This window comes from Physeter macrocephalus, chromosome 2 (genome assembly GCF_002837175.3).
Source record: "Physeter macrocephalus isolate SW-GA chromosome 2, ASM283717v5, whole genome shotgun sequence".
Lineage (NCBI taxonomy): Eukaryota > Metazoa > Chordata > Mammalia > Artiodactyla > Physeteridae > Physeter > Physeter macrocephalus.
The window spans coordinates 106,012,381-106,039,533 of record NC_041215.1 but is presented as its reverse complement, the minus strand read 5'-3'; the positions used below and the strand labels follow the sequence as shown (position 1 = coordinate 106,039,533).

General features: G+C 37.5%; 1 protein-coding gene and 4 non-coding genes across 8 annotated transcripts; all 5 read right to left on the bottom strand.

The window, feature by feature from the left end:
- Positions 1 to 27,153, bottom strand: NOP58 (NOP58 ribonucleoprotein). 4 transcript variants are annotated; one of them, XM_007117779.4, is made up of 15 exons: positions 26,912 to 27,153; positions 21,179 to 21,255; positions 19,330 to 19,382; positions 15,637 to 15,758; positions 13,729 to 13,865; positions 11,767 to 11,831; positions 10,676 to 10,810; positions 9,160 to 9,305; positions 8,393 to 8,519; positions 6,302 to 6,465; positions 5,303 to 5,437; positions 4,988 to 5,049; positions 3,161 to 3,294; positions 637 to 797; positions 1 to 246 (listed from the first exon to the last, which is right to left on the bottom strand). In XM_007117779.4, exons 1-15 carry the CDS (start codon positions 26,954 to 26,956, stop codon positions 196 to 198), a joined length of 1,614 nt encoding a protein of 537 aa, XP_007117841.2. In that variant the 5' UTR covers positions 26,957 to 27,153; the 3' UTR covers positions 1 to 195. The 4 variants fall into 4 exon arrangements, 3 of the variants coding, with proteins under 3 accessions (XP_007117841.2, XP_007117842.1, XP_054945444.1); XM_055089469.1 differs by lacking the exon at positions 1 to 246 and adding an exon at positions 1,604 to 1,715; XM_007117780.4 differs by lacking the exons at positions 21,179 to 21,255; positions 26,912 to 27,153 and adding an exon at positions 19,008 to 19,127.
- On the bottom strand, positions 7,913 to 7,996 carry LOC112065164 (small nucleolar RNA SNORD11). Its single transcript, XR_002891884.1, has one exon. It is a non-coding gene; the product is annotated as a small nucleolar RNA SNORD11 (small nucleolar RNA).
- Positions 9,021 to 9,106, bottom strand: LOC112065165 (small nucleolar RNA SNORD11B). The gene has a single exon (XR_002891885.1). It is a non-coding gene; the product is annotated as a small nucleolar RNA SNORD11B (small nucleolar RNA).
- On the bottom strand, positions 19,147 to 19,233 carry LOC112065159 (small nucleolar RNA SNORD70). The gene has a single exon (XR_002891881.1). It is a non-coding gene; the product is annotated as a small nucleolar RNA SNORD70 (small nucleolar RNA).
- On the bottom strand, positions 19,943 to 20,031 carry LOC112065160 (small nucleolar RNA SNORD70). Its single transcript, XR_002891882.1, has one exon. It is a non-coding gene; the product is annotated as a small nucleolar RNA SNORD70 (small nucleolar RNA).

Below are 27,153 nucleotides of genomic sequence, written 5' to 3'. Positions count from 1 at the left end.
ATATAATAAAATTAACAGAGTTGATGTGATGTTGAGACACAAATAGGTATGAAATGCTACTGATGATTAATCATTTTGTTTCATCCAACCTCCCATTTTTTATTTTAGAGAGCATCTCTGGTGTATTTCTGACTCTTAAGCATGATGTATCCAGGTGATTCAATTAAGAAATCTTTGAAAGAATGGTTCCTTCCATTAGTCCTCATTAACTCTTTTTTTTTTCTTTTTCTTCTTTTTCTCTGGACTCTGAAAATAACCAACAAGAATGCTTTTGAAAGACCTGTAAATGTTTGAGTGATTAAAAATAAATTTTCCTCATAAAAAGCAAAGTAGGTCTATTCTATTTCCCTGGAAAACAAGTATGGAGCAAAGACTAAAATCTAAAAATATAAAACCACCTTTATCATCTGTACCAAATGATATTCTCATCCACCCTTAAACAAAACCCATTTTGCAATAAGGTTCTAGGTTTAGGAAACGGCCCTTTATAATATAAACACAACAATGTTGTTTTACTTCCTCATCAATGAAACCATTTTTTAAAAACTACCTGTTCATTTCTAATATACAGAGTAGAATAAAATATAGAAACCCTGCCCATGTCAATAAAGTATTGGTAATTAAAAACAAACATACAGCAATTGCTGTGCTGGTGCATGGTTCTTCTTCAGAAAGCGGTTCTTCTTTAATGTGTTTCTTTTTGTCCTTTTTCTTCTTTTTCTTCACAGATGTCTCCTGTTCTTCCACCACTTCTACTACATCTTCTTCTACTTCTACTACTTCCTCCTCTTCTTCAACTGAATAAGGTTAAGTGTAAAGATACTACAATTAACATTGTATCAGACTTCTCTCCTTCAAAACCCCTTTGAGACTTAATTTTTTCTTGTCATTCAGATCAACTATCCAATGTTTATTACATAATTTTATAATTGCAAAGGTCCTTCAAATATCTACCTAGTATACTACTACTAACTTTACAAATGATAGAAAGCTCAGGGAAGTAAATTTCTCATGATCATGTAGCTATATAGAGAGATCAGGATTAAAACAAATCATCTGATTACCAAACCCACTTTTTTGGGGAGACTAGTCAATTATATTAGAAATGATTAATAAGAGTTTGGAGTTAGGAGACTTGGGTTTATCCAACCTGTTGAAACCCTGAGTAAGACATTTAATAACCTTTATAAACTCAACTTCCTCATCCTTATAAAATTTAGCAATGTCTATCTCACCGGACAATTTCTAGGATTTAGCGATTTAACACATGAAAATTTATGCAAAATGCTTAGCATGAATGCTTGGCACATTAGAATGAGGACTTAATAATTGGTTGCTATCATTAGAAATTCATTGATCAAATACTTACTTAGTACGTACTATACGCTAGGGCTTGTTCTAGACAACTAGAGATACAGCAAAGTACAACACAGACAAAAATTCCTGCTTTTACGAATCTTTTACTTTAGTAAGAGAATGGACAGACCAAAAAAAGAAATGCTATAAAATATTTTACATAGTAAACAGTCCTAAGGATAAAGAAGAGGAACACTGAGGAGGGCAATACATGTGGACATTTTATACAGGATAGTCAGGCAGATACCTAAAAGGGGGAAGGGAGGGGACTTCCCTGGTGGTCCAGTGGTTAAGACTCCACGCTTCCACTGCAGGTGGTGCGGGTTCGAACCCTGGTTGAGGAACTAGGATCCCACATGCTGTGTGGCCAAGGAATTAAAAAGAAATAAAAATAAAAGAGGGAAGGGAGTGAATTATGCACCTATATTGAAGGAAAATATTCAGGTAAAGAGAAGAGCAAATGCTAAGGTTATTTTAGGAGAGAAGGGGGGTTGGCAGGTTCATGGAATAGCAAAGAATCCAGTGTGGCTGGAGCAGAGTGAGCAAGGAGTAGAATTAAATCAGAGAGCTAATGGGGGTGCCACTGTAGCTACCACATTAAGAATAGCAGAGATGGGTATAAGTGGTTCAGTTCTAGATATACTTTCAAAGTAGAATTAAGGGACTTCCCTGGTGGCACAGTTGTTAAGAGTCTGCGCTCCGAATGCAGAGGGGCTCGGGTTTGATCCCTGGTTGGGGAACTAGATCCCACATGTGTGCCACAACTAAGAGTTCGCATGCCACAACTAAGGAGCCCACCTGCCACAACTAAGGAGCTCACCTGCCGCAACTAAGACCTGGCGTAACCAAATTTTTCTTTTTTTAAAGTAGAATTAAGAGGATTTGCTGCCAGAATAGACTTGGGTTATAAAAAGAGTCAGTGTTAAAGGGTAAAGCAACTATAATCACCATTTGTAAGATGGAGAATATTATGAAGCCACAGATTGGGAGTGGTAAGGGTCCGGGAATGTTAAGTTTGAAAAGCTTAATGAATATATGAGTAAAGATACACATCTGGAGTTGGGTGTTTCAAATGTTACTGATGGGTTTAGGGATCTCCTTATTGTTCAGTAAGGAAATAGAAACACTTAAATAAATAACTTGGTTATGTTTTCTTCACCCAGAGCAGGAGTCCACATTTGCTGATAGTACTTTTGACCACTAAGCTATTTAAAAACCCAAAATTATATCAGTCATTGCTTTAATGCCTTTCTTGCTAGACCAGCTGGTAGGCACTCAACACAGGTGCAGCTAATAAATGGGGGAGCTCACTTATCAACTTTGCAAGAGAGCCTAGTTCACTGGGGAGCACCTATTAAATATTATCTCTGTTGGCAAGCTACCCAGTTATTACTCTAGTCCTTTCCATGTAACAGAAACAATGACGAAAAGTAGTGCTGCATCAATTCTATGCTCTACTATAACAGAAATATTTCAGCAACTAATTTAGAAACCACATACCTTTTTTCTTCTATATTAAGCTGATTCTCAAAATAGTTCACATGGTAGAAACTAAAGTTTTCGTACACTTAGTATAATCCTACATATTCAAAGAGGCACTTCTCACATTCCTCTATGAAACATGATAAATTTAACAATATCCTAACTATTCCCAGAGAACATGATGGTTTATTAAAACACCATTAGCTTTCAATATGGATGGTTTCACAATAAAGTTCAATGGTACGTACTTTCCCAAATATATGAAGTCTGTACTTCTTAAGGAATAAGAGTATAAATGACATTTAAAAAAATGCAAACTAACCTTTAATCTTAACCTTGGCTTTTTTGGCCTTCTTTTCAACCACTTCATCCTCTTTGTCTACCTGTTCAATCTTTCGTTTTTTAGAACAGGTTGGCAGTGTGGAGTCACCAGAAGGATCGTAAGTCTTCACTTCACTGAAAGAGCCATAGAATTTTAGAAAATCCCTACAAATATCAGTAATCAAATAATTCTAAAGAGGTTTAAAAGGAAACGTCATTAGGTAATACTTACACAAGCATACAATGCTGTTTCATTTTAGTGGCTTTAGGGCAGTTTATGAAAAAGTCTCCAAAAGGTAAAGAGGTGTCAACAGTAGGTCACACTTCACACTTCAAGAGAAGTGGTGAGCTAAATGAATTGATTTAGTAATCAATGTAGTGACTACAGTATAGAAAAATAGTCAATCAGCATAGGGGGAAGAAATGGAGGAAATCTCTTTATACCAAATGATTACACTAGAAAGTAAAAACTGAACTAATTCGAGTTTTAGAACACTGGGCAATTCAATGAAAAACAAAACAAAAACCCTAAATCAAATTTAATACAGAATACTCCATCACAAGATTCCAAGCAGCAGAGGAACAAGAAGGGATAAATATGGATAGAATCCTTGAAACCCAAATGTTTGCTTTTGTTCTAACAAAGTAGAAAGAAAAATTAAAGTACTGTGTGCCAAAAATGTGAACTAAACCTCATAATTGGTGCTTTAAGCACATGTGTTTAAAGTCATAAGCATAATGGCATGGGAACATTTAAAAACTGTTCAAAACAAGCTAAGGAATGTTCTATTAAGCTATCTTGCAGGCTCACGGCTGTTAACTTTTATAGGTTAAAAACATTTATAATTTAAGAAACAAAGTAGTGAATAGGTTCTTCTGGGTCTCTCCCAGATATATGTGTTATTAAACTTTTGACTTTCTGTAAAAAAAGAAAAAGAAAAACAAAGCCCAAAAACAAAGATCCACATTTTTTTCAACTAAACACAACAAATTAGGCTTTAAAAATTACAAAATACATGGTCATTGTAGAGATCTTAGAAAATTCACAATATAAAAGTAAATGTTAATTGATGTCCGTAACTGAATACATTTGGTTTCTTTTCAGAATAAAGGAAAACAGTTTTTATGAATGTGTATACTAAAACATATATCTAAATACATATTTATAATGAGATGTTACTATATTGCTTTCCCTGCCCACTTATAAGATTTTACTAAAGGACTGTAAGAAGTCCTAAAAGCATAGTTTATGGATTAATGACTATAAATGTTTTTAAGGCTGTTGACACATACCGTCAATCTGTTTTCCACATTCTATTTCTATCATCGCAACCTCATCAGTATTGAACATTATCTCAAATAGTAACAAAAATACCTCTCCCCACAATATCTTTTGTAATTTCATAGTGAGGTCTGAATACTTATCATGCCTCTTAGCCACTTTTAGACTTTTCCTTTGTCTTTTGACTCTTTTTTTTTTAAAAAACAGGTTTCCCTGTGGCTTAACTCTGAATGGACTTTGGTTTTGATAAATGTTATACTATATAGGAACTATGAATGAAAAACATTTATTATCAATATCTGGAAATGAGTAGATTACATATTAAGAAAAAAGGCCAAAACAAATATATTATGTGTACTTATTGCAACAACGTAAAAATGTGTATATGATTAAAAACTAGACATGAATATGGAAAATTGTAAATGGCAAAGAAATAAATTAGGGGGATACTTAGTTGTTTTAAACAACAACAAAAAAACTGTCAACAATTAACATTTAAATAAGCAAAAATTGTTCATTCATGCTCTTCCAAATGTACTCACTCACCTTTTATGTTCATATTTTTCTGCTTTTGCTAATGCCTTTCCTGTTCCACTTATTTTCCGTATCTAAGAAAAGAAAAATTATTAATAGTTTTCTAAGGCATAATCTCTTTATAATGTATATGGTAGTATGTCAATTCTTAGTATATATTAGGTAAACTGTTAACAGCAAGCACAAAAAGAATGTATTAGACATACTAAAATGTATTATAAACGTAAAACTGGTTAGCAAACGAAATGAAAAAGTACATAAAACTACTCGTGGTTTATTAACTTTTGACAGGTAACACTTCTGCAATATGCAGGATGTGATTCTTACCCCTCTATCTTCCAAGGTTCTCAACCTGGCCTCTAATTTGGCTCTGTTCTCAATTCCCATCGCAGAACTGGAATCTTCACCAAACGCATCATACCGGATGGCCAAAACAGTTTTGGCTGCCAGCATCCGAGAAATCTAATAGAGAACTTGAAGTTAGAGACATTCAAACTATACTCCAAGATGAGATGTAAAAATTTCTCTCAATAATTTATTCATGAGAACACTACAGATGAATCATTGACTCTATAATTTACTCTAGGATTTTTTAAAAATCAGGAATTACAAAAGTATTGCAAACCATACAACTCAAGCCACTTATCTTCTATTTGAATCTTTGCCACAGTATGATGGCTAACACAACCACCATTATTTTGTTGGATGAAAAGATATTGTAGTAGCTTATGTCTAAAACTAGCTCAAACCATTCTTCCATCTTCCTTTAGTTTCTACTATGTGACATTAGTCCTACACCATGAGATCATCCAGATTAAGTATAGCCCCCGGGCCCCGCAAGCTTAACTAACATTTTATTTTACTGAGCCCTTTATCTCTCTCATCACTCTGCTCTGAATTTTATAACATTTCAATTCCTGTTAAACTATGTATCCTGTAAAAAGCCTGAAAGTACTTTAAGCCTCAGTTTCCTCCCCTGTAAAACAGACACCTACAACTCATAGGGCTATTAAGAGGATTCACTAAAGTCGTATCAAGTGTTAGCACAGTGTATGTGCTATTATTTTTTATAGGTCATAAATATTGACCTTAAATTGGTTTCCTGCCACACAGAAAACTTTTGATGTGCCATCCCTGTCCCCACCAATGGGTGGAGTCTAGAAAAATAGTAACAGCAAGCAATAACACTTTCTTCTAACCTTTTCTTTCAGTGTACATAAGTGTTTATTTAAAGAATTCACCATTCTCTATTTGATGAAAAAGAAACAATAGGAGGAAAATGGTTTGGAGGAAAAAAAGGCCTACTCCAGGAAAACTGTAACTGACCTTTCCTTTGTGTTTGGGACTTGTCTGGCCTACAAGTGAAGCATGATAAATGAGACCATACTTAGGAGTATCTCGTCTAGACTTGAGGGCTCTGAAGAGTGCCTTTTCTGCTCCAAGAATCTGAACTGTAGAAGCTGCATGTTTGGCCAAATTCAAAAGAGAACCTTCAAAAGAAAAGAAGTAGTTACCAGGAATGTACCTGCAAGTATTCGAAAGTTCCATGTATTAAAAAGACCTATAGTCTTAATATTATAGCCACCAGAGTAAATAAAAATCTGATATAATACAGGATTCTATAGTCTGGAATTACCCAAAATTCCTGATACCTCAGCATTTGTGATTCATCCATTAACACCACAAGCAGAGGTCTGTGATGAATGTCTATGACAAACTGAAGGTTACTTGTTCAATTTTACTTATCTGCCTGAAGAGATGGTATTGCTATTTCACATTTCATTAGCATATCATGGGGGAGATAAAAACACATGTATTCACAGACACCACCCAATCTTGCCCCTATTTTTCTGAGACTTATTTTAGACATCAGATATCCTACTACTATAGATATGAAAAAACAAACAGATAAATAAGGTGAAAATTTAGTATTAGGACATCTCAGTAGATCTATGTGATAAACTTCTTACACTTTATTTACCCCTTGTTTAAGATATGGATGAGGAGGACTTTCCTCATGGCAAGTGGTTAACAACCCACCTGCCAAAACAGGGGACACGGGTTCAAGCCCTGGTCCGGGAAGATCCCACATGCCGCAGAGCAACAAAGCCCGTGAGCCACAACTACTGAAGCCCGCACGCCTAGAGCCTGTGCTCCACAAGAGAAGCCACTGCAATGAGAAGCCCACACACCGCAACAAAGAGTAGCCCCCGCTCGCCGCAACTAGAAAAAGCCTGTGGGCCGCAACAAAGACCCAACGCAGCCAAAAAAAAAAAAAACCACAAAAAACCACAAAAAACCAAAGATATGGATGAGGAAATATAAGCACAATAATTAGGTATTAAAGTTGATGCGTTGTTAGATGTGCTACACTGATTTTCTGTCAGAAAACATCAATTAAAAAACAAAAAAACAAAAAAACTCTTTCTCTTTTTTTTGGCCTGGCCACGCGGCTTATGGGATCTTAGTCCCCCAACCAGGGATTGAACCTGGGCCCCCAGCAGTGGAAGCGTGGAGTCCTAACGACTGGACTGCCAAGGATTTCCCCAGAAAACATCAATATTAATGCAGTTGCTCAACTACTAGATACATGTTTAATATTCAACAAACATACACTCGCCTTCAGGAAGTTGCAGTAGTAACATCAAAGATCACTGACCAAAGATCAACGTTAACAAATATAAGAATGGAAAAGTTTGAATTATTGTGGGAATCACCAAAATGTGGCACACAGACATGAAGCGAGCAAATGGTGTTGGAAAAATGATGCCGATGGACTTGCTCTACACAGGGCTGCCACAAACTTTAAAGTTTTTAAAAAAGCAGTATTTGTGAAGTGCAATAAAACGAGGTAAGCCTATACTAACTGATTTCATCCTCCTGCATTCATCTGATTGTTCTAATTAACCATAACAAACTTTTGACAAGGGACCACAAGTGTCTCAGAAGAGGCAGTGACTAAAGATGCCTTCATTATCCGAAAGGAAATCAGGCATACAAATAAAAGTCATCATTGAACACCTGGGCCTTAGTCCTCACAAATATACCATTTACTTCTATTTATTACCTAGAATTACGTTAATAAGTGTAGTTTAAAGATAAAAGAAAAAGGGCTTCCCTGGTGGTGCAGTGGTTGAGAGTCCACCTGCTGATGCAGGGGACACGGGTTTGTGCCCCGGTCCGGGAAGATCTCACATGCCGCGGAGCGGCTAGGCCCGTGAGCCATGGCTGATGAGCCTGCGCGTCCAGAGCCCGTGCTCCGCAACGGGAGAGGCCACAGCAGCGAGGCCCACGTACCACAAAAAATAAATTAAAAAAAAAAAAAAAAAAAAAAACAGAAGAAAAAAAAAAATCCTACCTAGAAAACAACTCAACTCTCTCAATACCCATGTTTACAAATTACATTAAAATCATCACCTGCATGAGCAATAAGCCGTGCTCCAACTAATTCACCAACCATGACTGTAACGTTGGGTGCAATGGCCATCATTCTATTCTGCAGATATTCATAGAGCTGGGTTCTATATTCGGAGATTTCAATCACCTAGTGTAGGGGATAAAAGGAATAAGTCATAAATGACAAGAGTAAAAATAGTATAAAACTCACATGTCTAAAACATCGGAGTCCCAAATTATCATAGAGCAGTTGTACAACCCTGGGAAAATTAACCATTTCTTACCTCAGTTTCCTATAAAAGGGCTGTTGTGAAGATCTTATTAGATAATGTATGGAAACAAGCTAATACACTGCCTGAAAATAATGTTAATCAATATTGCTGTTATTTAAAAAAACTCCAAGGGCTAGACATTTCTGTCATCCCCTGTGATTCTCGTATAGCTATCTTCAAATGAGAGGGAGAAAAAATACAGGCTACAAACATAAAAGTTAGAATTAAATAATTGAAGCTATACTTCTCTGCCTTTTAATGGATTTATTATTCAGATAATGCTAACAATATAAATAAATTAGACAGTACTCAACTTCATTTTAGTATATATCTCCCCCTCTAAGTATAAGTCAAGATGGCATAAAAAAAAAAAAAAAAGATGGCATCAGATGAGGTAGTGACTGAACACCCTCATATTTATTTATCAGGTGAACAATACATTTAAAAATCATCATTGCCATCAGAAATTACAGAGCTGGTACCACCACAACTAGTTTCTCTATGTGTATAGTTTACCTGAGTGCAGAGATGCAGAATGTTGCAAATATCTTCTTCTGAAACCTCTGTTCCCATAGATATCTCTGCAGCTGCTTTCACTTCTGCTTCAACCTCTTCTGGTAGTAATTCAGAAAGCGTGGCCGAGGCATAATTCTTCCTATCGCCTATGGAATGTTTGCAGAGGATGAGGGAGAATCACTCTTCAACAAATTATATAAAATCCACCAAATAGTCAAAAAAAAAGTAGAGATAAGCCAATGAAAAGGATGCCTAAACAAAACAAAAAGCAAACAAGTTTGACCTAGTAACTTTCCTTATTAAAGGCTTGATTTCTCTCCCTACCACCTCCCTCCAAAAAAATATAGATAACAAAAAAACCAAAATACACCATGAAACAGGACTTACAATACTGTGATAGACAATTTGTAGCTAAGGTTATACTGAAGCTAGGGCCATGAATTCTTACGGGTAGTAATATGATAATATAATATGAGCCAAGTAACTCATATTTATTAACAATACTCATGTTCTTCTACTAATATTGCTGTACTAATAGCATACAATTTTACACTAACAGTACAGACAGCAATATTATTATTATTATTTTTTTTTTTTTTGGCGGTACGCGGGCCTCTCACTGTTGTGGCCTCTCCTGTTGTGGAGCACAGGCTCTGGACGCACAGGCTCAGCGGCCATGGCTCACGGGCCCAGCCGCTCCGCGGCATGTGGGATCTTCCCGGACCGGGGCATGAACCCGTGTCCCCTGCATCGGCAGGCGGACTCTCAACCACTGCGCCACCAGGGAAGCCCAGCAATACTATTTTTAATAATAATAATTATTAATATATTTCAGGATACCCCCAGTCCACAGTTGTCCTTATTAATGGTAATTTCACTGAGACACATTAACCATAAGAAGCCATTTCCAGAAAAACCAAATTAGGGGCTCCCTGGTGGCACAGTGGTTAGAAGTCTGCCTGCCAATGCAGGGGACATGGGTTCGAGCCCTGGTCCGGGAAGATCCCACATGCCTTGGTGCAACTAAGCCTGTGTGCCACAACTACTGAGCCTGCACTCTAGAGCCTGCAAGCCACAACTATTGAGCCCGAGTGCCACAACTACTGAAGCCCATGTGCCTAGAGCCCGTGCTCACAAGAGAAGCCACCGAAATGAGAAGCCCGCGCACCACAACAAACAGTAGCCCCCACTCAGCACAACTAAAAGGAAGCCTGTGCGCAGCAACAAGGACCCAACGCAGCCAAAAATAAATAATAATTTTTTTAAAAGAAAAACCAAATTAGAGAACCATGTTCTCTGCTTCACAGGCCATCAAAATCAAAGTTAATTTTGTTCTTGAACTCTAACAGATATTAATATGGCTACACTCCCCAAACCTGCAAGACATAAAAATCTCTTGAAAATTTAAGAAAAAGAAAAAAACCCACTGTAACTCGTGTTTTAAATGAGTTACAGTGAAATAAATAAATAAAAATAAACAGCTATTTTCAATGCCTTAAAGGATCAAGTTACTTACCAACTTTCTGTAAACACTTGCAGTATGTCAAATTATCTGAAATAATTTTTCCTAATTCAGGGAAATGCCAGCCATACCATTCTCTACACCGCATAATGTAGTTGTTTAGTTCTTTATCTAAGTCATCTAACAGGGCTGCAGTAGATTAAAATGAAAAAGAAAATAGGAACTTAAAAGGATTTTTAAAAAACTTGTGATGACATATAAATTTACCATTTTAACCATTGTCGAGTGTACATTTCAGTGACTCAAATTCATTCAGAATGCTGTGCAACCACCACCAGTATCCGTTTACAAAACTCTTCCATCAACCCAGACTGAAACTCTGTACCCATGAAATAACTCCTCGTCCCCACCTCCCCAGCCCCTGGTAATCTCTTCTACTCTCTGTCTCTATGAATTTGCCTATTCTAAGTACCTCATAAGTGGAATCACACAATATGTCTTCTTGCCTGTGGCTTATTTCACCTAGCATAACGTTTAAAATTCATCTATGTTGTAGCATGTATTAGAACTTCTTAAGGACGAATAATATTCCATAGTATGTATATATCACATTTTGTTTATCCATTCATCTGTTAATGGGTATTTGGGTTGTTTCCACCTTTTGGCTATTGTGAATAATGCCACTATGAACATAGCTGCATAAGTATATGAGTACCTGCCTTCAGTTCTTTGGGTATATACACCTACAAATACAATTGCTGTTTAAAGGGATTTTTAAAATTGGAAATCGTTCGGACTTTGATGTCAAAAAATAACCCAATGACACGGGAGAATGACCTACAACTACAAGAGAAAAAAGCAAAATAAATCACAATACAGATCCTACTTATGGTTTTATCATTTTTCATGGAAAAAGAGAAATCAATCAGTTTACATTAATAGTGTAATCCATATTATCCAACTAGTCAAATTATAGTTAGTTTTTCCTTTCTTCTATTCTGCATTTTTCAATTTACTTTACTTACTAAAAGTTCTAGCTGATCTCCCTTTTCTTCCTCAACAATTATAAAAGATACAATTTTAACAGCAGGAAAAAACCACAACAAAGAGACAAACAGATTAGTCCTCACATGTACTATACTTACAAATTGCCTGAACAATCATTGTATCCACTTTATCAGCACTAAATTTCAATCTGTATCTGGACAAGCTGGGGAGAAGGGGGAAAAATATAAATCACTAAAAAAAAGCGTTTAGGGAAAGCATTTAATTAACATCTTAAAAAAACTTTTACCAGAATCCCTGTCCTGGAGCTACACTGTTTACCTTTTTCCTGCATGGGAAACATCAGCTAAATAAGAATACAATATTTAAGATCTAAAAATACACATTTAAAAAGAAAACAATACATCTGTCCTGCTATAACCTACATTTCTGAAACATGAATTAATTTATGAATGATAAATAGGATAATGCTGTGTAGCTCAAACCATACTGGTTCACATATGATTTTTGCAGCATATTTAATGCTTTATGCCACTGGAAAAAAAAAAAGTACAGCACTGTAACAGCTGAAAAGAAGAAAGCCATGTAGAAACAATACTGTACAGAAGGGTTTCTTAATCTTGGCACCATAAACACTGTGGGCCTGATTATTCTTTGTTGTGGGGTCTATTATGTGCACTGTCAGATGTGTAGCAACATCCCTGGCCTCAACCCCAATTGCCAAATGTCTGCTGAGGGGTATCTGATTGCCCTTGATTGAGAACTACTGCTGTGCACAATGCCAATTAATCTTAAATTTGGACCCTAACTCAGTTTAGCTATTTGTTCTCTCTTAGAAATGTTTATTACAAAGTTTTTCCTGACTTTTGTGCATTTTGTTCGTTTCTGTAACTCAGCTTTAATCCTTTCATTAATCTATGCTCATATTTTATTTGTTCAAAGGTCCAGACCTTTGTTTACTGTAGTATTTCTGTAATATAAATTAAACATGTCCTTTATTTTTTGGTTGCGCCAGGTATTAGTTGCGGCACACTGGGCTTAGTTGCCCTGCGGCATGTGGGATCTTAGTTCCCTGACCACAGATCAAACCCGAGTCCCCTGCATTGCAGGACGGATTCTTTACCACTGGACCACCAGGGAAGTCCCTAACATGTCTTTTTTTTTTTTTTTTTGGTGGTATGCGGGCCTCCCTCTGCTGTGGCCTCTTCCGTTGCGGAGGACAGGCTCCGGACGCGCAGGCTCAGCGGCCATGGCTCACGGGCCCAGCCGCTCCGCGGCATGTGTGGCCTCTCCCGTTGCGGGGCACAGGCTCCGGACGCGCAGGCCCAGCGGCCATGGCTCACGGGCCCAGCCGCTCCGCGGCATGTGGGATCCTCCCAGACCGGGGCGCGAACCCGGTTCCCCTACATCGGCAGGCGGACGCGCAACCGCTGCGCCACCAGGGAAGCCCCCTAACATGTCTTTTTAACTGTTATTTTTTTTAGGGTTACAAAGTTACTTAGGTTTTGAGTGGTTTACCCTTAATCCTATTTTTATTTCACAAACCCTATTATTGTAGTGCAATTTCTAAGAATGCCAAGCTTTTCAGGATCATATATATCACAGTATAGCAGAAATTCCTGGTCTAATGGACCTCTGGTTAAACATGACAGGTTAATGTTTTTCTTTGCCTCATAAAAACTCAAGAAAAAACTCAATTAAAACAAGCCACACACACAAAGCAGAAGAGATCATTAGCAGATGAGAAAATGCAGGGAGATGGCAAGTAGATGGAATGGTAGCAAATGATTTAGGAGATGTAAAAGAGAAAAGAAAGCCCAAGAATTGTGGCATCTAATACTAGAGAGGTAGAGAATGCCTGTCATCAGGTTTAGAGCCCGGACAATGCAGCCAAACTGCCTGGGTTCAAATAATGGCTTCATCACTTACCAGCTATACTGACTTTGGGCATCAATTTCCTCATTTGTTAAATGAGGATACTATTACTACCTTCCTCATTAAGATTATTGAGGATTAAGATAGTATTTGTAACATACCTCGAACTGTGCTATATAACTGTTTATTAAATAAAAATAATAAGACTATTTTCCAGTAAATCTCACCTGTGTGCCAACCCAAGACACATGGCTGCCATTTCACGTGGTTCTACCCCAGGGATTAATCCATCCATCTGTGAACGGATTCCTCTCATAAGTTCGTTAACAAGAGGACTATGGATACAACTGAGATTCAGCTTTTCCTATAAGAACAGGAACATTTGTATCAAATAAAGAACTCAACTTTTCCTAAAATTATTTAAATACTAAAATAGCATTGATTTAAATATATACATTTCTCAGTTTCATAAAAGCAGTTTCTCGTGTTTGTGGGAAGAACACTTGAATATACTATTGGTAGAGGTCAAAATTGGTATAAGCTTCCGGGAAGGCAGCCTGTCTACATGAATCAAAGCCATAAATAGAGAAATACAATTTAACCTAGTAATTTTGTTCTTTTTGTTGGTTTGAGCGATCTTTTACTACCTTACATTATTTAGCCTCTTACAAAAATTATAAAGGGAGTAAACACAGAAGATTTTAATCAATAGTACTATAGAGAAGGGAACTGAATGAAAAGTACAAGTTCTGGGCCTTAGGCCCTTTCCCTACTGTTAGGATCCCTGAAGTACTTCCAAATCTATACTAATGTTAATGTATATGTGTACACATATACATAAATCTTTATAAAATTTAAGTTTTTACACACTCCAGGCAAACAGGATGAATCTGTTCTGTACACCTTCATTTTTTTCACTTTGCAGTGTATTTGCTAACTCCATACAAATTTACAGTTCTTTTGCATCAAATGCAAATGACAAGCATGCAAAATTGTGTATGTTGCATCACACTTAAAGAAACAAATATTTAGTATGCATACAAGAGACAACCAGTGTTTAAGTTTTTCAAAAGGAGAAACTGAGAAGAAAAAAATTAAAGATATTCATAATCCCACCAGCCAGCAATTTGCTGTCCCATGTGACTTTCTGTATGTTTATTAGGCTAAACTTTAACGTTTTTAACAGAAAAATATAAACTAAGACTTGTGGGCACTTCAAAGGATGAAGAAAGAGACTGATATCATTGAAAACTTCATTACCTGACGGTATTAGAAATAATCTATCCAAACGATCTTATTTAATTCACAATCCTACCTCAAAAAAAAAAACCCCTCTAATCTCTTCAGCACTTTCTTACCTCCAAACACCTAGAATTGATCCTTACTTCAAGAATGAGAGGACTGTAAATCAACTACACTTAAATTTAAAAAAAAAAAAGAATAAAAAGAATGACAGGTATGTTCATGAACTTGCACTGTAATACCTACTGTAACTATTGAAAATCGAAGTATCGCAACTGGGATTTCCCTGGTGGTGCAGTGGTTAAGAATCTGCCTGCCAAAGCAGGGGACACAGGTTCGACCCCTGGTCCAGGAAGATCCCACATGCCACAGAGCAACTAAGCCCGTGCATCGCAACTACTGAGCCTGCGTGCTCCAGCTACTAAAGCCCATGCACCTAGAGCCCGTGTTCCTCAACAAGAGAAGCCACCTGGCTTCTAAAGCAACTGGCCTCTAAAATTTTCTGCCTTGCATGTTTGGGAGCCTACATATCCAGCCTTTCTTTCCATTCTCACTTTATGTTTAACCTTAACAATTCTACTCCCTACTAAAGTTTTCTAATAAACACATACAATAAAAAAGAAATGTGATTTATGTTGAAAGGGAAAAAAATGTCACTAAACAAAAATATGCCAGGATATACATAAAGTGTTATCATTTGGGGCATCACTTATATAACCTTAGTTTTGATAATCACATTGGAAACCAATTATTACATAGCGTAGGGGAAAAAGATCAAGTATTCAAATCTGAGAACTTATGATAAATAACTCATTGCAAAGGCTAGGCTTTGTAGTCTTTATGCTGTATGGTGAGCTCTGATCAGCAGGCATAAAAGAAAATTATAACTCTACCTTTATGACTCCTCCTAGCTTAGCATCAGCTACAGCCAGGGGTTCATGGGCTTCTTTAACTATTTTCTTCAGAACTTTCTTCAGCTGCTTATTGATTTTGCCCTCCATCAGAGCTGTGAATGCTTTTTAAGGAAGAAAAACAAAAGAGTTAACTCAAAACTTTAAGAGCTTAAGATTTTATTTAAATTTTATAAATAAAGAAAAAAAAACCCACTTCTTTTCAGAAGAGCTGAATTTAATATTATCTCTGAAGTGAAATGATAAACGTTACACATTTCACTATCTCATCTGATCTTCCCACCCTCATTTCCACTCCAGAACCAGGAGTTAAACCAGATCCAGCATTCCTTTCTCTATGTCACACAATCCTTCTGAACTCAGAATTGTAAGTTGTTAGAAACAATCTGTTTTGGAATGATAAATTGATTCACTCTCCTGTATCACTATAGACCGACTGGCCTGATTGTGAAATACCACAAAAACCCTGTCAAGACCGGTAAAAAGGAGTGTATTCATTTTGAAGGTTCTGCCACAGTTTAAGTATGTCCGAGTGGAGGTCTTACTTTTGCTAATCCTTGATCCAGATGTGTCAACAGGCCTCTACTTATAAACCTCCAGCGATTGAGAACTTACTACTGAAGGCAGCCAATTTGAGTTGGAGGCTGTTTTCATTTTCGGCAAGCTCTAAATGTGCTACTATAACTCTCACCCTTCTTTAGACCTATACTTAGATCCTTTAGACCCACAGGGACTAATTAATACTAATACCTCTTCTAGTTGTCTGGGTTTTGGCTGAACTTAAAGTATGCCTGGCAGGAAGTCTGTCACAATTTCTAAGGTCAGGCAGCAGTTTGTGCTTAATCAACCAGGTACTTGCTCTTTCCTCCTTGGGAATTCAAATTCCCAATCATTTGAATTTCAAGTGCATTTCATCTGCTATCTGGAAGATGAAAGGTGAGGACAAAAACCACACAGATCTTACAGAGGTCTCTACACTCTAAGAAGCTAAGATTCAAGCTACTTTTGTTGAGTTCTAACAATTTACATATTGTAAAACATTGACTCCTTTCTAATATACATTTCTCTAATAATTGTATTTTCCTTACAAGTGTTTAATCTTTTCTAATTAAAAGATTTTATTCAATGTCCTGCTTCTAGCTCTCAATCTTTCCTATCCTTTACTCTCACACTTTAACCTAGTGTTCTCCTTTAAGATTTCTTTAAAGAAATTTCTACTCTAGATTCACTCTAACATTAACAAACATTTACCTTCCCTGTTAGTCACTCTTCATTATATGTATTTTTTAAAGATGGTATACAGAGATGGTGACAGGGATAAGGGGAAGCTGACTCTTTCCCCTTCTCTATTAGCCACTATTCAGCGTCCCTCAGCAGTCTTCCCCCTTCCTCCAAATTTAGGCTGGCTCCAAACTTTACTGTGGCTGTTTGTAAGATGTGAAACTTACAAGTCTAACCAAGAGTAAAAATAAAACTTGCTATGCAAATGGCACATTTTAGCTGCTGAGACCACTATAAGTTGACACACTCTGGACTCATTCTCAGGGTACAGGTTTTAAATGTATTCCCTGACATCTACAACAACTTAGTTCTAGTTCTGTCACGTCAAAACTGTCTTATAACTGGGAGAGGGAAGTTAATTCCCAGGAAGGACTCTGTTCTCTTAATAATAATAAGATGATGTTCAACTTTCTGGTGAAAACTGATGGGAAAAGGCATTGTAGATTTCTATGACTAGATTCCTGATAGAGCTCACTACCTTCATTCATTTACCCAAAAATATTTTTACTTTATTTTATTTTATTTTTTATTTGCGGTACGCAGGCCTCTCACTGTTGTGGCCTCTCCCGTTGCGGAGCACAGGCTCTGGACGCACAGGCTCAACGGCCATGGCTCACAGGCCTAGCCGTTCCGCGGCATGTGGGATCTTCCCGGACCAGGGCACAAACCCGCATCCCCTGCATCAGGAGGTGGACTCTCAACCACTGCGCCACAGGGAAGCCCTACCTCAAAATATTTTTGTGCTAGGGATTTGATGGTGAACAACAGTCTCCGCCCTCATGGAATTTAGATTGAGAGTGTGTGGGGTTGACTTTAAATTCTTACCCAGCATGCTATTTTCTCCATTTATCTTACATTATTTTAAGGAATACCCGCCCCCCAAAAAACGGCCACTTGAGATCAGAGCTGCAGCACTTTACAACTCCAAGAGGAGCTACTCAAATCAATCTATATGAATAATGCTCCCCAGAGTTGGAGAATAGCTAACACAATCTTGCCTGGGATATTACCAAAATTCTACCCATATTTATTTTTAAAGCTGTGATGAACAGAACTATCTTTTAAAAATTTTCCAGGCAAAAATTACCATATTTATGCTTTATGGCTCTATAAGACTTCAATTATTGGATGTGTGCAGCCCTAGAACTATTTTTTAAAATGTGAAAATTGGCCTCGTTGGCTCCTCCTTCAGCTCACCCCTCTGCCAAGGTTGGGGTGGCCCATTAATATTCCAACATATTTAATAAGATTCTTAATTTTCACTATATAAGAGAACTATACCCTTCTCCTGTGGGTGGTGGACAAAATTACTTGGTTCAGTCAAATGAATTTTATGGCTTAATTTTAAGCCATAATACTCTTCCTTATGGTCCTTCATTTTCAAATTATACCAGTAAGTAGTTGGCTGATCTGAGATACCAAATTTAAGCAACTGAAAATTCATGATTAGAGTTTTATATCTGATCTTGTTTGCCCTAGCATTAAAAGAACATTATGGGGCTTCCCTGGTGGCGCAGTGGTTGAGAGTCCGCCTGCTGATGCAGGGGACGTGTGTTCGTGCCCTGGTCCGGGAAGATCTCACATGCCGCGGAGCGGCTAGGCCAGTGAGCCATGGCCGCTGAGCCTGCGCTCCGCAACGGGAGAGGCCACAGCAGTGAGAGGCCCGCGTACCGCAAAAAAAAAAAAAAAAAACAAAAAAAACACTATGAGACCAAGTGCTTACTGAAGCCAAGCCTAGTAAGTAAACCCTACTCATGCCTGTTGTCTCATCCCTAGGACTAGCTGAAGGATATAACAGTCATCCATTCTTCTAAATCATAAAAAAATCATGCCCCCTTCAGGTAAACTCTTATGCATTTCTGTAGTTTATGTATTAAACAAAACAAAAAAAACCACCACACACACACCCCTATTAGTTTTCTTAAATCTTTTAATAATACTGTGCTTTTTTAAACTAAAAATGTATATACCTGGAGAGCTGCTTTATTATTATTCCAACTCTAAATCTTGGCTATTCTCAACTTTACCCTTGGATTAAAATGATCAGAGAGCAGTGTACTTGACCACATTACCTTGATCCCTTGTAGAACAGCTTTTACTGAATTGTGCTTCAGCATTATGCTGTTGGTTTCCACAGGGAGATCAACTTAACCACTTCTCACCTCTCATCACATGTAGGGGAAAAACCAGCCCTATAGTGAAAAAAGCTAACTCAATGTTGTCTCAGTGGTAGTGACGAATTTGAGTTAGATCACTTAAATTCAGTTCCAAAAAGAATGCATCATTGACAACATTGAATAGGGTTAACTTAGGCAACTGAAGCAAACAATCATTTAATGAGGATGACAAATCACCAATATTTAAAAGACCAAAAAAGCTAGTCTTTGACTTTACCTGCCAATGCCTCTGCTGTATCCTGAAATTTCTCAAAGTGTTTCAGCTTTACTCTAGAATTAAGGGGGAAAAAAAAATGTTATGGGGGCACACTGATTGTGCAAAAGCCACATATTTAGGAGAAGAGGTGTTGGACTGTTTCCAAAGCATACGCCAATAAAAAACTTTCCTGCCATTGGGTATTGGTGTAAAGTTAGATATTCTTCTAAAATGACCAATAAAATGACCAATTTCTCTAAATGTTAGGCTAGTAATGTCTGAACTATCATAGAGGTTGTAGATTTGAAGGAAACTTGGAACAACAGAAAAGAGGTGTGCTACCACATCTAAACCACAGGAAAGATGTTGAAGCTTAAACATAACCTCTGCTGCTTAAAGTCAGACACAAATGCCTCTTACTATACAGCACAGAAGTGGCTTAAGAAAAGGTGTAAGGGTCCCTCTTACGTCAGTAATCTCATGACATTGATTTGTGCATCCAGTACAGGTTCCATTAAAAAATAACTAATTGTTAGATCTAATTCCTGTTACCCTTACTTTTTATCCCCTTCCTCCCTATTCACTTGTGTGCAGGGCAACATTATTTTATATCAAAACAAATACATACAGTTAATCCATTGTTGTCTCAGTGGTAGTGACGAATATTTGAGTTAGATCACATAAATTCAGGTCCAAAAAGGATACATCATCGACAACAATGAATCAAGTTAATTCAGACAACTAAAGCATACAGCCCTTTGAAAAGGAAAACTAGTCTTCCACTGTGTCTAAAATAATGTTATCCTAAGCAAGGTTTTCTCACCTCGTCAGGGAACCCCATGGTGGTACCTTAAATGCACACTTAACAATAGAAAGAGGTAAGAAAAAAGCAATTATTTCACCTTATTCCACCTAACCCCATTTCCACTCATCTGAAGGTGGCATTTGTTCATATCTCTGTATATTTGCATAAATGCATATACAGGTGTACAACAACACCTGCAAAATGCAATCACATTATACAAATTACTCTGAAGCATGGTTTTCCAGTATACCATGTTTCCCTAATTATTTAGTATGACATCTCTTTGGGTTCAACACTCTTTAGCAAGCTTGAGTAGTTTCCTTCTATTCTAGTGAGTTTTTATTAGCACTAGCAGATGAATTATGAAATGCCCTTTGGCATCCAAGGACATAATCAAGAGATCACTCGGCTCCTTCCTAGGACCACACTCACCAAATGGGATATTTCACAGGGTGATTCACAGATGGTGAAATAGCCTTCTTGACTCTACCTTGAGGAAAAGCCAGCTCTCTCTCCTACCACTCCTTTCTTAGGATGGGCATCAAGGTTATATTCTATTTTCCTGTCCAGAGACCTTGGGGAACAAAGGTATGCCTTTCCAGTATTTACTAGCTAGTTATTTTACTACGCCAGAGGGAGTTAGGAAATACTAGTCATAAAGAATAAATAAACTATGAATTAAGTTCAGAAACACCTGAATATCACTAACGTAGAGAAATTATAAGTTAAATCAATTAGCAGCCCATGCTTTTGACAGTTATTACTTTAAAGAGAAATTTATACTTAATTCACAATCAATTTATGCTTTCAAATATCTTACAGAAATAGTGGTTTTTTGGGTGCTGTCCAACCTCATCTGCAATTAATACAAATTAGCTGAGGTGGCCTATGCTCCAAATAAGGAATCTAATAATTGGGCTCATACCAATATTATTCCTGAAATAGAGTTCAAAACAAAAAGTTATGGATATATTACATGAATGGGGGGCACAAACACACAAAACAAAACAAAAACAAAAACCTCTAAATGTTAACTGCTAAGTTCTTAGTTTCAAGATGACTTACATTTTATTTGCTTTCTCTGGAGTTTCAAATTCTTTCCACAAACTATCAACCTCTTGAAGTTTCTTTTCATTCAAAACCTGTAAATAAATATTTAAAATAATTTTCTTTAAATCGCACAGCTTAGGCATATACAGCTATACTCTTCAAGTACAATCGTACATGCAAAATGAGGGTGGTGGGAGCTATTTTCTCTCTGAAATAACCAGTTTTCTTACCCAGTATAAATTTTTGGTCAAACTAATAAATCAAGTAGCCCAATGAGTAACTGGATGGAATTTAGATCTAGCTGGGTATTTGTTTAAAACTTTCTATTTTTAAGGAGTTGCCTAACCCCTTCACAAAGCCTCTCATATTCACAGATCAAAAGAATTTATTTGCCTACTTTCTACGGAATAAAATTTGTTCTTTAGGGACTTTCCTGGTGGCGCAGTGGTTAAGAATCCACCTGCCAATGCAGGGGATACGGGTTCAAGGCCTGGTCTGGGAAGATCACACATGCCGTGGAGCAACTAAGCCCGTGCACCACAACTACTGAAGGCTGCGTGCCTAGAGCCCATGCTCCGCAACGAGAAGCCACTGCAATGAGAAGCCTGCGCACCACAACGAAGAGTAGCTCCCGCTTGCCGTAACTAGAGAAGGCCTGTGCACAGCAACGAAGACCCCATGTAGCCAAAAATAAATAAATAAATAAATAAATTTTTAAAAATTGTTATTTATTGCTATGAACATCCTGACAAGAATTATGGATTTCTTTAAAACTAAGATACCATTAGTTCTAAGACACATCCTTATGTAAGAAATTTTAACATGCAAAGGGAAAAAAGGGGTATTTTTATCTATGAAACACAGCCATTAACATTTAGGTATATATTCTTCAAGACTTTTTGACTGTCTATGCTGCATTTTATTAATGCGTACTTTTAGGAATCGTGCTATACAGTTAACACTTAACATATTGTGGACATAATTCTAGGTTTTAACAAGAATCGCATTGTATGAATATACCATCATTTATGCCTTTATTGATAAATATACATAGTTTTGTATGTATACATGTTGTATTTCTTAGGACAAATTATTGGAAGTTGAGTTAAATGATCATATAAGAAATGCATGTTGACAAATGTATTATCAAAATGCCTTCAAAAGCTTCTATTACTTTCACTTAAATCAAGAGTGAATAAAAGTTCTTATTTTCCTACACCCTCACCAATACTGTGTGATAAGTCAACTGCCCAAGTATAAGCTAGGGTAGGATCAATCCTAAAATCCATTTCCCCCCATATTTAACGTCCTTGAAATTGGGATGTCTTACAATTGATGGTAGGTCAGTTTAACTAGCAGTGTAAAATAACGGTGTATTATACTTGATGAAATATAGTATTATAGATATTATACATATCTTATGGAAAAAGGCTGCTGATCAACTAAAAATTATACTTTACCGACAAGCCACATTTCACCAAATCCACAGTACCACAGAAATATTTACATAGTAAGACTTATTACCCAGTTATAGCCTAGTACATATTTCCATGATGAAACATGAAGAAATATGATATTGCAGAACACCTTTATTTTCTGTCAGATGAGAGTGGCAAGATGTCTTTAAGGATTTATTGTGTTGTTTAAATTTAATCCCACACACAGCTGAATCAAACATATTTACGGAACTGGAAAAACAGGAATCAGAGTAATGAAGCAGTAAACAATTGCAAAGCACATGGTCTTGTATTAAAAAATTACAAACGACTAACAGTTCCATTTTGTATGTCATGAAAACTTTAGAATACAAAGACATTCCATCAAATCTCATGAATGCACTGAAACTTTAGTTCAAAGTTATTTTTTTTGTTAAAGGAAATTCACAGAATAGTAGTGATTTTTAGTAGTAGTTTACTCAGTATGTGGTTAACCATACCTAAAGTTCAGTGATGGTTGACAGGATACGTACCAAATAGGGGATATGACTCATGAGTAAAATTCACATTTTTTTTTCTAGTTGAAAAGCAAGTATATTTGAAGATAACATTTGGACAACAAAATTGGCATATTAAAGAGATATTATTTCAAGTTAAAGCAACAAAGGAAATGTAATGAAATCATGTTAATTCATGACCACTGAAAGGTCTCCAAGGACTTTGTTATGGCAAACAAAACCTTGGCTACTTTATGTTCCCAGTCGTGCACAACATACTGAAAAGAACATTACTAATAAAGTCTGAACAAAAACAGAATTAGAAATAATTGCTGCATTTTCTGTTATACATCTATCTCAATTTTTTTATCTCAAATTTTTAATCATTCATTTTCAGACAAGGAAATCTGAAACATTAATATGCAAAATCCATTTTAAGTTTTATCATTTTGGATTAAGATGGAATGAATAATTTAGCTATTGTCATCACTAAAATCTTTAGCACTGCTGTTATATTGTTTGCTAGTTTTACTATAATAAGTACTATATGTACCTATTTATATTTACAAAAAGTGAGTTATATAGTATGTAAGTTATACCCAATAAAGGTGGAAAAACATATTGCTTAGTAATCATGTTATATAGGAACTATGGTATTCACATAAAAAGCTCTTCCTCGAGCCCTTGAGAAATAAAGGAACACACAACACTATGCTACACAGCAGCACTGTACAATGTGACTACTAAGAATTTAAATGAATTAAAATTAAAATTCATCTCCACAGCTTTACTAGCTACATTTCAAGTGCTAAATAGCTGTATGTGGCTAGTGGCTACCATACTGGGAAGCACAGCTACAAAAGGTCTGGGATGAGTAAGACTGAAGAATGTCTAGTCTTATTCTGTGTGCCATGTGACATAAGGGACACAGGCTTGAGTTTCTACAATATTCTACAAATAATAATAATAATAATAGCTCTTTTAGGTATTGTCTCTGCATTTATATATGACTTTATTAACAAGAAACATTTTTGGGAAAGTTTTAAATGCTTTTTGAATCACTGTGTATATATGGATATGCATATACTGGGTCATGATATAAAATGTATTCCTTACTGTGAACTGAGATTTTAAAAAAGTTTGAAAAACTTTCTTAAAGCATTCTCATTCAACCATGGATTTTATGCAACCAAGGTAATTTTATACCCCAGCATTTTGAAAGATTATGCAAAAGGGAGCTAATAACCTTGTATTGCATATCTCCACACACATAGATATTTCATGTACCATGATATTCACCCTTTTAAGGTGTACAATTTACTTTTTAGTGATTGTCACAAAACTGTGCAACCATCACTAATTCCGGAATACTCTGTAGACCTATTTTATTCAGAAAGAATCAATAACAGGTACTAACTCCAAATATTTATAAATGAAGCAATATTTCAATATATTTAAGCCTTTAGTTATTTCTCTAATATTAGGTTACATAAAACATAAACCACAATTTTTTTACAATGTTGAACAGTAACTTGCAGATAAACATTAAAAACTGCAACCAAAAAAAAAAAACACAAAAAAAAAACAAAAAAAACTGCAACAGAATACTCAAGAATTATTTCTATGGAGAATACTCTTTATTAGTAGAAATCAATAAATCATATGACTTTATACTTTATGACCCAGGTCTAGAAACCATACAATTGCTAAACCAACTCCTCCCCACTGTTAGAAGCAACCACTGAACAGTGCAAAGTTACCCCTCCCCTCTTAGCATCCAGGTCAGGACAGTATACATAAAATCAATTTGGATGAAATTCATCCACAGACGCTGATTCAAAATATGACAGAAGGCTTCCCTGGTGGCGCAGTGGTTGGGAGTCCGCCTGCCGGTGAGGGGGACGCGGGTTCGGGCCCTGGTCCGGGGGGGATCCCGCGTGCCGCGGAGCGGCTGGGCCTGTGCGCCACAACTGCTGAGCCTGCGCTCTGGAGCCCGTGAGCCACAACTGCTGAGCCCTGTGCTACAGCTGCTGAAGCCCACACGCCTAGAGCCCACGCTCCGCAGCGGGGGAGGCCACTGCAGTGCGGGGCCCGCGCGCCACGGCCGGGGGTGGCCCCCGCTCGCCGCGGCTGGAGGGGGCCCGCGCGCAGCAGCGGGGACCCAATGCAGCCAAAAGTAAATAAGATAAATTTATAAAAAGGAAAAAAAATATGACAGACTACTCTGGCTAAGAGAATTTGGGGGCACGTGCAGAACTCTTAAGAATTTAGAGGGACCTTCCTGGTGGCGCAGTGGTTAAGGCTCTGCACTCCCAACGCAGGGGGCCGGGGTCCAATCCCTGGTCAGGGAACTAGATCCCACATGCATTCCGCAAACAAGAGTTTGCATGCCACAACTAAGGAGCCTGAGAGCCGCAACTAAGGAGCGTGCCTGCTGTAACTAAGACCCGCTGCAATCAAATAAATAAATAAATATTTTAAAAATAATAATAATAATAATTTAGAAAAGACTGCAAAACGCCTCGGAAAGTCTAATAGACCCGTTCCCGGGCTCCAAAGCCTTTTAGTCCCTTAAAACTGCTAATACTACAATCTCAGACAACTCTAATGAGAGGAAAAAGAAGCAAAATCACCTTTCGGTTTTTAATTATCTCATTGGTTTTCTTAAAAATAACAAGTATTTAATGTAACATGCAAATAGAAGTATATTTTCAAATGTCAAAGAGAAACTTGGAAAGTAAAATGAAAAACTTTCCCAAATAAACATTTTGGTATGTACCCTTCCAGACTCTCTGCACCCGTACCACACAGGTTTTTGATTTATAACTAGAATCACACTATATAGTTTACCTAGCATTTTCTGACTTGTCAGTACATATGAAAAATTTGTTTTTCGTTGCTATATTCGTTGAACCCAAGAGTCCAACACGTGGATAGAACTCAATTTACCACATGCTTCCTAACATCTCAACAGCACCCTATTACACGAATATCCTATTGCTCAATTATTTAATTGCTGATGAACTTGAAGTTAGTTTCAAACTTTCCCTATTAAAAAAACCAAAACTCAGGTTGGTTATATCCAGCTCAGACTTCCCCCCTGGGCTTCAAATTTGAAATGACCACTGTATTTCCACGTCTAACAAGACATCGAAAGCTTCACACAGCCCAAACTGCAACTCTTTAGTATCCTCCCCCTTCCCAGCCCCCAAATCCCTAAACCTTCTCTTCCCTTCCCTACCACCACAAACCCACTTACTTAAACCCAAACCTCGCATTCTTCAACCAGCCAATCCCGTCAGTTCTACCTTCTAATTTTCTCCTGATATTTCTTTCCCTCCATGCCAGCCTTAACCCAAGCAACTTCATCTCGTCTAGCTTAATGCAAAAATATCCTTCTTCCGTTCTTGCACCCCATGCCTCGTAATCTCTCCTGCACAGAGCAAAACAACTGCATTAAAAGACAAAGTTAGATGAGATCATTCCTCTGTTAAAACCTTCCAATCATTCCTCAAAACTCTCAGAACAAAACCCATACTCCTTATCATAACATGTAAAATTCGAATACGGCTCCTGTCCACCTCTCTAACTGGGCCAAATCCTCTTACTGAACCCAGCGCCCCAAACGGCGCGGCCACGTGTCCACCGAAACATGCGCCTCCCAGGCCCAAACCCTCCCCCCTTCCTTTCAGAGCAGGGGGACAGAAAAGGCACCCACGCGATCCTGAGCATCGTCGTCCTCTCCTTACGTCTTCCCGTCTCCTCTCCTGCCCAAAACCTGCCTTCCCCCTCCAACGGATCAATCTCCCACCTACCTTAAAGATGGCGTAGCCGACGGACGTTTCAAACAGCACCAACATGGTGAGGACGGGTCAGGGCGCTGCGCGGCCCGCCGCCGAGCTCTTATATCAGTGAAAAAAGACCAAATCTGCGGCCACCAAAGGCCCGCAACGCCGCGGCTGGCCGAACACCAGGGCGCCCACCTTCCCGCAAAGAACCAGATCACGTTGCCTAAACGTTCCACACTCCACTACAAGCAGAACGCGTGAACGCGCTT

Coding starts and splice junctions, on each gene's coding strand:
- NOP58 (XM_007117779.4), bottom strand. CDS start 26,956: ATGTTGGTGCTGTTTGAAACGTCCGTCGGCTACGCCATCTTTAAG. Junction 13,866..15,636: donor AGCTAGGAGGAGTCATAAAG/GTAGAGTTATAA, acceptor CTGTTCTTATAG/GAAAAGCTGAATCTCAGTTG. Junction 6,466..8,392: donor ACGGCTTATTGCTCATGCAG/GTGATGATTTTA, acceptor TTTCTTTTGAAG/GTTCTCTTTTGAATTTGGCC.